The 12,058-nt window shown below is 35.7% G+C and overlaps 1 protein-coding gene across 1 annotated transcript in view; it reads right to left on the bottom strand.

Annotated features, from left to right (window-relative positions):
- LYST (lysosomal trafficking regulator) overlaps positions 1–12,058 on the bottom strand; it is a 71,563-nt gene that overhangs the window by 34,641 nt on the left and 24,864 nt on the right. The window contains exons 14-21 of the mRNA XM_050893305.1: positions 11,404–11,561; positions 9,806–9,996; positions 8,042–8,287; positions 6,229–6,402; positions 5,549–5,698; positions 4,801–4,938; positions 2,839–3,037; positions 1,428–1,559 (exon numbers count right to left, since the gene is read on the bottom strand). Of these exons, the coding sequence (XP_050749262.1) occupies positions 1,428–1,559; positions 2,839–3,037; positions 4,801–4,938; positions 5,549–5,698; positions 6,229–6,402; positions 8,042–8,287; positions 9,806–9,996; positions 11,404–11,561 (1,388 nt within the window). The remainder of the gene's footprint in view (positions 1–1,427; positions 1,560–2,838; positions 3,038–4,800; positions 4,939–5,548; positions 5,699–6,228; positions 6,403–8,041; positions 8,288–9,805; positions 9,997–11,403; positions 11,562–12,058) is intronic.

The raw sequence follows: 12,058 nt of genomic DNA, 5'->3' as shown, positions 1-12,058 counted from the left end.
AGGGTCAAATACAGCAGGTTGCTCTATTTGGAGCTCTTGTGTAAGAGGTCCAATCTACCAATATATTTCAGTGGACATCGAAATACTATTCACCAACCCTTTTGCACTAAGGCTTTACATGTACTTGAGATTTATAACAAATCACTGCATATTTTATTTAACAGGGCTTCCTTTTAAGCGCACTTTTTGACCTGAAAAGCAGTTTGGTACTACTGATATAAAAAAGTACTCAGTTTAGAAGAATAAGATTTCATATGTAAACCATATGGAAGAATGACTAATTCCATACACAATTTAGTACTGTGATCTGCTCTTCAAATCACTGCTTTTAGTAAGAGACACTTGAACTAACACTGTTTCAACTGAAGTAGTGCTTGAAGACTCAATTTGCTTTTCCTAAGCAAAGTAGCAATAAGACATCAATTGTAAAAGCTATATTCTGTGTATCACCAATGTAATACCTAAGTCACACATGATCTGAAATATATAGCAGCTAAGTTAAGAGATCAGAGTAATGTGTTTCTGCTCCTATTTTGTATATATTGGTAAACTTGCTTAGATTATGCATTTTTATTCAGAATTTATTTCTCGTTGTCAACGAGCTTAAATAAAGGCTTAGGCATAAGTTACATTTTAGCTTGTGTTTTACAGGTGATATTTGTTGATTGCCTATGCAAATCTGTGTAAAAAGTATGATTAAAAATCTAATTCAATAATGGTGCAAAAAACATCACACTGACAGCACGCCAATTGAAAAAAGTTACCAGCTTGAACTAATAACTTCACACTATTTCAGCATCTATAGCAGAGGAATTCAAAACTGATTAAAGCAGTTATCTTTATAGAATTCAACTTGTTTAGCATACTATATAATAAGACTGTTTTAGAAAACTATTCAATTTTAATTTATATAACCAAGGTATCTAAGTTGTTCTTCATAAGATATACTTTCCCATCCTCTATCATGTAGGAACAGTATACATACCTACAGTATAACTAAATGCCAACACTTTAATACTATATTTAGATGGATGTTAACAATTATGCACAAATAAAGAAAAGCATCAGCTTAATGCTTTTTGCACAGATAGGATAGCTGCTTATGGCTCACTATTTCAACTATTGCCTGGTTAAGGCATTCTCATACACCTCTAGCAGGTCTGTTTAACAAATGAAGTTGTTCAGCTATCTGGTCCACTTCACTGCTGGAGCCATCAATGTGGCAATTTGTCTCAACTTGAGAATGAAGAGCAGTTTAGGTAGCATGTTCAATTCCATCCTTCTTACTCTGCTGTTCAGACATCGAGCTCCAAGGGGCAGGGGGAACTTTGTAAGAAATATCTGTGGGGAAGTAGCACTTTAAGGCACTCTAGTCATCTGCCAAAGGACTGTGCCTTAATATCCTTATTTTTCCAGCATTGTTTTACCTCCCAGTGGTAAAGCTGTAAATCCAGTTGGAGTTGTAATCACAAATGCAGAACTGTCTATTGACTTCCCACCACTGCTGGAATTTCTCAGGTACCTAAGTGATTCAACTTTCTCCTGAAAAATTTTGCCATCTAGAAAGAAAAGGGGAAAAGTTACATAAAAGCTTTTTAAGTTTGCATTGTTGATATATTTAGATGCATAGTAGCCAGGTTACATCTCAAGCTGATCACTGGAGACTAATGAGAAATGCTCGACTCATGAGCATCTGAGAAAAAGCACTTGTGAACAACTTTGGGTTTAATGATATATCTTTAAAAATTTACTTCAGAACACTGAAAATATTATGATGCTCTAAAGTAATTATATTTAAAGATGGTCCTTGCAGGCATACAAGCAGTAATATCTTTGACTTTTTGCCATGTCAAAAATAGGTGACTTCTCAAACAGGTTCATCTAATAAGGCTCAAAGTATCAAAAAGTACATTCTACTCTCACTTAGAATTTTACATCTATTAGCATGAAAGGACAAATACAGATAAAAACAACTGTACTGCCTTTGAAATTGATTACTAAAACTGGACATACACAGGCATCTGCAAAAGGAGAAAACATTTCAAACTTGGATGATGCTTTCCATGTTTACATAAGTTATGGCTAAGGTTGTACAATGCTAATATTAAAGCATGGACTATACATCTACCAGTTTCGTATTTCTTAAAAGAACAAGAAAGAATTTTTAAAGCTTGTATCACTCATTTTGCCAAAGTGATCATCTAGTACAGATATATTAGACAGCTGTTGTCCTAGATCTGCACCCCTCAAAGCACATAGGTACTTTCAGAAACTTGTATGCAGTGCACTGATGGTGCCTGCCAATGACGTCTTGCAGTGCAACTGATCATTTGCTAAAATGCTCCTCGGGCCTTTTATTTTTCTAGGAATTCAGTAACAGGAAACAAGAAAGTAGAGATGGAGACAGGACCATATACACATATTTCCAAAGAAGCTTCATTTACAGGCAAGTTAGATGTTTTTCTCTTAAATTTTCCCACAGGCAAATGTGTCCATACAGGCAGCTAACATTATGCATTCCATTTAGCAGCATCAAACTTTAAAGAAAGCTAGACATAACCACCAGAGAGATTATCTATGGCTGTAGGCAGAAGAAAGCTCTCCGAGTAAGCCAAGTAAACAAAGTCCAACTATAATGTCTCTCAATACTGTAAATTACTTTTACTTTACCAAGTCCCAATAGTTCAATAATTTTATATATAGTTATTACAATATAGCAATCAAAGAATTTATTCATAGAATAGTAATTTATAAGAATGAAAGAGGTTTTTTTAGATATTAATTTATGCCTAAGTTTTTATCTTATTGTTTATGTCTAGTTAAATGTGACATATCTACCTATGTGCAGGGAAAAGTAGAAGTTGGTAGGATTGTGACAAACATATGTATTAGTGGGAGGGTGAACTGCTAAGAGGAAATTGAAGACCAGTGTCAGCAATTCCAGGTCTGGGGGAGATCCAAGTACTTCTTCAATTATTTTCACAAATGACCTGCAAACCTCCTGACACAGGGATGCAAGGTGCCCTTCTTTATGCTCCTAGAAAGGAAGAGCAGTACAACTGTAAGTTATTTGTACTTTTGACAGAAATTGTCTTTTTTTTAAATTGTCATGCTGTAGTAGAAGAACAGACAAGAAAAAAAGTTTAAGTAATAAAGCCTCTATTCTTTAATTTGAGAGGAGCTACTGTACCTACTCAATGTTACCTAAGTTCAGCACACTCAAAATTCAGGCACAAACAATATATTGTGGATGTTATACAAGTTTATTTTTAGAAAATGAATGTCTTCTGCATACTATACTACTCTGACTTGAAATGCTGGAGCCTTAGGACATGAATCACCACTGGAAGTGTAGTTTACTGTCATTGTATTACATATTTGTAGAGAAATTAAAATAGTTGCTGATACTAACATTGCAAACATTAAGAACTTTCTGAACAGTTCCACACTGTCTTCTGTATTTCCAATTCAATAGCCATTTTAAAAACATATACATTTGAGATTTCATTGATAATTATTCTTATAACTTCTGCGTGATCAAGCATTCTATATAGCTTGACAATGGCTATTTGAAAAAACCTATTAACTGAACAATTATTTCAGAACAGGACTTCAAGAAACTTGTGGGGAAACCTCACCGTAATGTGAGCATGGTGATTAACTTTTCTAACTTCTCTAAATTTCACCTCTTCTTTTGGTACCCAAACACCTTAACTGAGACTACTGCATGAAAAGACTAAATGAAGTTAACTGAAGTGAGGTTTTTGAAGAGAATGGTTTACATAGTTTTATCTTCCATTCCATCATTCCCAAAAAATTGCCAAATCATTGTTGGCCAATCTGAGGAGTTTTTTTAACTAAGAAACTAATTTTTTCCCCCAATAGGCATGTATGTTAGTGTTTGTACTCGTGTGCAAAAGACAGGGAAAATACTATGCAACATTCTGTATCTAGGCATTTGCATTAATATACAATTTTAAAAGTTAACTATACCACTAACAAGTTCCAAAAGTAGGGAATACCACATAGAAATGAAGAAATTCAAAATTTACAGCAATGAAAGTGATTAAAAGACACATTAAAGAAAACCACTGAGAGGGAAAAACAATAAGTGCATTTCATGTGTTAGAGTGAGAAACTCAGGAAAAAAAAGGAATGTAAAATAGAAAATACAGTGTAGAAAAAAGGGATTTTCACAGATATGTACTATAAGCAGGAAACCATTTCAAAATCATGTTCCTAAGAAGCGTCTATCAAAGGGCTGAAGCACTTCCCCAAAGTCCTTTTTAGAACAGCTATCTCCATGCCATGGAGGAAGCTACTACTGGATGAAAATTTTGAGAGGAGTGCTCAGACTGAGCACTACAGGCCAGTTGCCCTATTAGATCTGGTGAGATATAGGACAGACAGTTTCTGCTACTTCCACAGTATCCATGTTCTTCAGTAACAAAGACTTGAACTAGTAAGAGACACCTCAGGTCTTTGTAAAAGGGTCACAGTTCATTTCAGCTCCTACTGAAGTATGGATTGTGCAAGTAACCTAGTGCCTAGGTTTTCAAATAGTACCAGATGGTTAAAATCTCTTGCCCCTTCTGTCCAGCAGTAAATAGAGCACCCAGTAGGGAACTGTATCAGCTTACAGCAACAATGCGTGTTGAAGAAGATTAAAGGGGTCTGGAAGCACAGAGGACAGTCTACTGAAGTAGTTTTTTCTATAGCATTTAGTCTCTTCCCCCACCCCTCGCCCAAGCAAAACTGAGTATTTGCCAAGCACAAAGTAGGATTTCAGAGTGAAAGTACCTGCAGAACCTGACAAGTTAACAGGAAGTGATGTACCACTTGAGCTTTCAATAGCTGTTTAATGTTAAACATCTGTTGGTGATGGTTAGCTCTGATAAGGATTTCGAGAGCTGCTAACAGAGTTTCCCAAACACCTTGCTGAAAACCAAAACAAAAACAGGTACATTGCTTCAAAAATATATTTGTGAGTCTACACACTGAGAATAAAAAACCAAACAGTTTAGGAACATAACAAAGTCAAGGTAGTTTTGCACCTAAGAAAGACTAAATGACTGCAAATGGTCAGGTCAGAACTAGAAACTATCAGAAAAGTTATGCTCATACAAAATTAAGCATATTTTAATCATTAAGTTACAAAAAAATTATGTCTTGTCTAAAACTAGTTTTGTATACTCTTTGCTATATTAACACTGGATGGTTATTTTCAACAGTTTAACTCCAGAGGGAAGCAGGTCTTCCTTAGTCTTAACAAGTTTCCCTAAAAAATTAATCCATTCAACTAACAAGTCATTTACATACATTACATTTGCAGAATTTAATACACTAAGGCTACCTGCATCATTGACAGTGGGAGCTTGATGCTACCACCAGCTATTCAAAGAAAAATAAGGACCATTAATTTTAGAAAATTTTACTAATTACTGACATCTAACTGGAGAAATTAATTTCAGACCTCATAATACTTTATCACTTTTTTTTTTAATATTGACTTTTAGACTTAAAATCTTTCCAAAATGAAAGTAATTACCTTTGCTTTAGACCATATCTTCCAGTCAAGCAGCAGCTTTTCTAACAGTTGAACATCTTGGATAACTGCAGTAGAATCTGTATCAAGCATGAACTGCCCATTTTCATTTATATAGAGAATCTCATCACTGCAGCATCCTTCAAGGAGAGTCTTAAAGAGGGGGAAAGTTTTTTTTTAATGTCATAAGCACAAAGCAGTACAGTTGTCCTATCCAATTTATCAAAAAAATCTTTAAAGAGACATCAGACTCTTGATCGGGAAGGCATATATCTACCTGGTCAACTCTGAAAATAGTTACTGAGTTTAGTAACCCCACCGGAGGCATTTAAGAGGCTTCATTCTTATAACACCAGTACAAAAAATTTTTTGAAAATATTTTCAAGTACACTGAAGTATTTTTATTAATTGCTTACAAGTTTAAGCTTACTTGAATATCTTTGCTCTCAGAGAAACAAAGTTGCTTCCCCCCACCTCCTCTGAAATCAGGGTCTTTCAACACTTTTTCTTCCCTTACCTATCAGGAATTTCTAGTTCAAGGCAAAACACTCCTAGACCAAACTCACTCCAAATCACTGTTCTGCCTTTGTGCAGACAGCTTCAAACATAGAATTAAAATCACAGAGAAGTTTCTAAATTTGTGCTAACATTGAACAAAATATCAGGTTTAAAGAGCACTCTACCTTCAGCATGCAAAATCCAACAATGCATTTTGGTTTGATCAACACTCGATGAATCATAGAATAACCATTACAATTGTCCATCTCCTGTATTCTCTGTTGATTGTATTTTGTTAAAGATAATATAAGTTGTAGTGCTAAAGCTTGAGTGTCTTCACAACTGCTAATCTCTACAACCTGAAGAAAAGGCAAATTTAATAAAACAGTTTCTCATTTAAACATTTAGAAAAAAGCCTTAAAAACACTTTGTTAGTCTCAAATCATAACTTCTGGATTAAATCTGTTTTAAAGACTTTCAGGTTATGTACATAACCTTAATTTTTGCCTGTGTGTGTACCTTCAGATATATCTGAAGTGATAATTCTTACTGTGGTAAATGATGTTCTGTTAAGAAAAATAAAAGTCCTGTTACAAGCATCCCTTTTTAGGAAAAAAATCTGTTCTAAATAAAATTTAAGTAGAAGGTACCAATTTGTTCTTGCTATACTACAAAGTCACAAGGTCATGAAATACATTAGCCACTAATAAGAATAAACTCTGTTGTTTGCCCTGGAAAAGTATGTTTCCTAAATGTTTAAGGAAAGCTTTAAATTAAGTTCCTAAAGGTCTAGACTATCTCTACCTGGAAGTGTCAAACATTACAGTTTTATTTTGTCTATAAAGAGACAAAAATTTGATAGATGAAGACCACGGACCATTCTTCACTCTGCTTCCTACAATTCTTGAATCCAAAGAAAGAGCAAATAGTATTTTTATCAAAAATGTACAAGAAGGAAATCTCACATGAATGGCATTTCAGTTCCTATAGGTTCCTTTGCTGTGTACCTGTTAATTCTGCTGCACTTACAGTTATACACATGTATATCTGTATTGTCTGACAGCTGATCTATTGTTTGCTTGCTTTACTGATGCAAATAGAGTCTACAGCAGGATCTGTAGCACGTACTCAGCATAAACTTACATAATACAGTAACACGAATAAGGATTTTCTCCTCAGATTTCACTATCAATGTTAAAATTACATCAGGCAGTGTCTTCATAACCAGAAGTCTGAACACCTGATTGTCTCTAGTCTAATGCACATTGGTTACTCTCCACACACCTTTCAGAACACTACCATTGCCAGAGGCATACAAACCAAACAAGTTTTAGGCTTACATTAGTATTTGGAATTAACTGTAGTACTTCAGAGACTCCTAGCACAAATATTAGCCTCTCCATGTAAAGGTTACAGTTAAGTAGTAACTAATTTAAGGCTCATAGCCTTAACATTTTTGAAATTACAATTTTTCTTAGATAGTATAAGCCTTTGAACGTGGCTGAACAGTTCTCTCAAAAAAGCTCTCACTATTTATTAGATAAAATTAAAGATCTGCACACTATGTAGTTTTACATTTATTCATACTTGCATTATGAATATCCTGTGTTTAAAGTGTTAAAGATATGCAATGAATTTAAGTGCCTTTGAAAATTAGAGACCAAAAATATGATCACTTCTACAACACTCCTAAAAATAAATCTTTTGACATTTAGAAGCCCCATCTCTAAATCAGAATGTAACACCACAACTTACATACTAGCAATATTATAAAAAAATTACATAATAGAATTATAATTAAGTTTCCAATTTAAGACAACCTGCATGATGCAGTCTGTGTTATGCCATAAGTATTTTCCACAAATTTTCTTTAAGAAAAAAGAAATCACATGCAGACTAGAGCAAGGCACCTAGAATATGTGATTTGCTACCCAAGATCCAAGGAAAATTTTATATGGGAGAACATATACATGCACCCCCCTCCTCCAGCCCCCTTACCCTAGCAAAGAGGAAAACAAATGCACCAGTTCCTCCAATTTCATGTAGTATACCCTGAAGAGTTTTATATTCAACAGGCTGAAGTTTTTTCAGGTGATGAGAGTCCAACACATTGCTCTGAACTTCTTTTGAACTGAAAGGTCTCTGAGAAGGTACAGTTTTCACTTGGCCTTTCAGTCTAATAACAGGTTCATATATGGTGTACTGACCAGGGCAGCACGTGGTATAAACAACAGCAAGACTCTCCTGAAACGAGATAAGTTTGTAAGTTTTTTCAAGAAAGTTTAATACCAAAAAACCCCAACACCCCCAAAATACAAAAAGCCACACACAAAACCCACCTAACAGTAAGTAGCAGCAACTTTAGCAGTTCATTTCTACTTTACCATTAGCATGCTCTTAAGTTTTGTGTGGATGCGTGTGCACTAAAATGCAACAAGATTCCTAAATTTTAGCAAATGTATGCAATAGCTACAGCACAAAGTTAAGAAAGCACTAAAATTCCACCAAGGATCCCCCCCCTCTTATACCTGAAGAAGCATTACAACTATTTTGCATAAAAACAAAGTTACTGACAAATTTAAAAGAAAATGAGCATACAGAGATATTGGGCAAATTTTTTCCCTTTCTAAAGTTGCGAGTCCAAAATAGAAAGTTATCTGCTATTTTTTCAAAATTTCTCCAATGTTTTAAGTCCGTCCTTTAATCAGCTTTGCCATAAGAGGATCTCAATAGAAAAAAGTTTCATTACTGATGAAGAGACTTAGATCTAAACCAAAGCTCCTATGGAAAGTAACTGACTCATTTTCACAGAAAATGTAAAATCATCATATTTGGGAGGTTATTTAAAATAGAGAAATAATTACATTTAAGGCACTTGCATTTTATACAAAAGTGCAGAGATTAATTCATCACTTGAGCACATAGTTCTTCTCTCTGGTTATTTCGTGTTTTGTAAGGAAAAATAAGCTTAGAAGTTGCATGACTGATTTGTTAGGCTTTTTACTTATTCCATTCATTCCTTCTTAACCTATTCAAAATTCAGTACCGTTGTTTACAAGGATCACATCCAGACAGAATGACCCTCTGCCTACAGCTATGGAGCTGCTGTAGAACAAGATCAGAAAAATCCCTCTAGTGGAAACTATTCATACAGCAGGAATTACCAGTGCATGAAGACAATTCCCCAAATATAGCACGCTCCACTGACAAGAAAGTTTTATTTAATTCTTTTTCTAGTGTAACTATGTTTACAACTGCATCTGGCATGGCTGTTTCAGTCAGGAAAGATGAGAAAAGCTAAGATCTGCCAGCTGGAAAACGACTTTTAAGCCAAACTTGATGCAAACTTACTCCCTCAAAACCTTCGAAGAATTGGGATGAAGTCTTTTGCTTCCTGTTAAAGCCAGATAAATCCTCCTTTATTCCTTCCTCTCAGTTTTAATGTTAAAAGGTTAACTAAGCTGTCGTTGGCTACCTTTACACTAACAGAGAGAAGTGCCACGTATTCATCCTAGGGCATTTGGAGATGCCTGCTTATCTGATAGATTGGCCACCCTGTGGCCAAGATGAAAAGGCCACCCTGTGTGGAGTTCAACCCCCATTGAAATAAGTGGGAAGAACCCTACAGTGATTTTAATGAGAATTAGATTTGCTCCTGCCTGCTTTGAGAAAGTGAAGCACTTTGGGAGACAGCAGGAAATGTGTTCCCAGCTTCTTAGTCAGTTCCAGGAGATTAACAACCATTTTTAAGTAGAAACTTACAATTAAAGGCCCAACATCCACTTCCTTTTTTGCCATGAAGAGCTCCTTAATTTGTTCACACTGTAGAATCTCTTTACTTATGTACTTAGAGCAATCAGTCAATGTTTTGCCATATTTACAAGGCATTACAGATGTGAAGTCTGGCCCACATGTGTATAAGTAAAATGCTTCCTCCGGTCCAATCTTTGCACCTAAAATCCAGAAAAGCAGCTGTTAACTCTTTAGTATACAATAAAGCAAAACTCATACATTGGCTAGGAGACTGCATCAGAGACTTTACAAGGGAGATCACTGGCTGGTTTTTGTAGGCCCTGCTGATGAAAAATAATCAGTACAGTCCAATGTTTGCTAGTAGCTACTGTAGATCAGTGACTTCTGACACATCACAGGCCAGATCAATTCAGTGGCAAAGGCAACTGAAACCAAGTCAGGAAAATGATCTGCATGAACTGAAAACCAACAGCTCTGAATAATCAATTACACTTTTTTAAATTGAGAAGTCACCTATTTAAGCCTCCTCAAAATTTTCAAAGCGTAGCAAGATTATAGAGAGCAACAACATGCTACAACATCATGGAGAGCTGGGTGGAGTGACTGAGAACGATGCAACAACAGTAAAAGCTCACTACAACTAACAGGGAGGAAAAAATAAAAGTATGTAGGAAGTAGAAGGCCAAATGAACCTCTCTCCCCTTTCTGGACAGCACATCTCAGGTCATCTGTGTGTGAGAACGCAAATTCAAAAGAAGCATCCAGAAGCACCCAAGTCTGACGTACGGGTGCATGACAACTGTATAGCAGTAAATCCAGCGCTCTCTGGATACATCAGTTATGCTGGCTGTAGTCACACGGCAATCAGACCATGTAGATCCACCAGGCAGAGCTTACATTTATGACAAGCATCTCACCTATAGCCTGCACAAATACACCATATCTACACACACCACACACCCTGGCAAACTGATTTCATTTCTGTAGTAGTCCTGACCGGGCCACTGCACATGAAGAAATGCCAGATGACGACCAGCAGGGTTCCAGCTTTCAGCACTAAGCAAACACCCAGAAGGCTTGGACAAAGCTTTCCAAGGAGGGAAGAGAATTACACATCTAAGAAAACCCCAAAGTAACTTCAGCAGTTTCAGAAATAAGCATGTTTAACTCAGAGCATTTGGTGTTTCAGATTTTGTTTACTTATTAATATGCTTTAAGTAATTTGAAACTAGTAGTTTAGAAGCAGGTAAGTGAAATCAATTTTCCAGCTGGGAGAGACTGAGTGCTTTAAGAAAAAACAAGGGCAAGTACCATCACCTCTCCATCCCCTACCCCAAGGTATTATTTAAAGAAACACCAAAGTAACTGGAATTGCCAGTTACAGCACTAAAAAGAAAGCAAGAGAATAGTGGCAGAAGGACACATTAGGAAGTACCCAATACTGAAACATTTGCCTACTTTCTCCCTGATACATTATGCTGGTAAAGAATGTGTTGTTGCTTTTACTGCAAAAGCTTGGCATGTTAAAAAAAAATATCAAATTAAGCCTTTGATCTTCGAGGGGGATGAGGAAAGACTTATTCAAGAAAAAAAGCATACAAAAGTACCATTAAATAGAAGCAGATTTCCAAGATCCCATCTACCCGATAATCGAAGCAATTCTTCTTGAGACGATGTACAATGGCCAATCATACAAAATGTTTTATTACTGTCAGATAAGCTTGATTTCCTTGGTAGTGCGTAATCTAAATTAATCTCACATTTCCTAAAAATACATATAAAGAAACAAGTTTACATATTAAGAAGTTATCAAAATTGCTATCTAAGGTATTCAGCTTAGGCTTAAAACAGATTTTAGTATTTAGTAGATGAGAAGCCATGCTGTTATCAACATTAAATTACTAAAGCCATCTTGAACTTCTAGGCACCTTAAAACTCAGTTACATAATGATGTATGTATTCAAATATTGCACAGAACAGAGAAATAGAGTCCCAACTAGGGTTGCCATACAGTCAAAATTTCCTAGACCTGAAATTCCTTCCTCCTTCCCTCTGACCACAAAGAAGAAACTGCATATAACACTATACACACTTCTAAAATATCACAATTTTTCAAGAATTTCTACTATTCCTAAAGAGTCAAAGGCCTTTGAATATGCTAATGCACATCATGAAAACTGTGGTTCGCATATGCTGGAAAATATGTTGAGGATTTGCTTATACCAGGGAATGCTGTCAGAGCTAGTGTGCTGTACAGCCATG

This window comes from Gymnogyps californianus, chromosome 3 (genome assembly GCF_018139145.2).
Source record: "Gymnogyps californianus isolate 813 chromosome 3, ASM1813914v2, whole genome shotgun sequence".
Taxonomy (NCBI): Eukaryota; Metazoa; Chordata; class Aves; order Accipitriformes; family Cathartidae; genus Gymnogyps; species Gymnogyps californianus.
The sequence above is the reverse complement of the archived record's forward strand: the minus strand, read 5'-3'. Positions and strand labels throughout refer to the sequence as shown.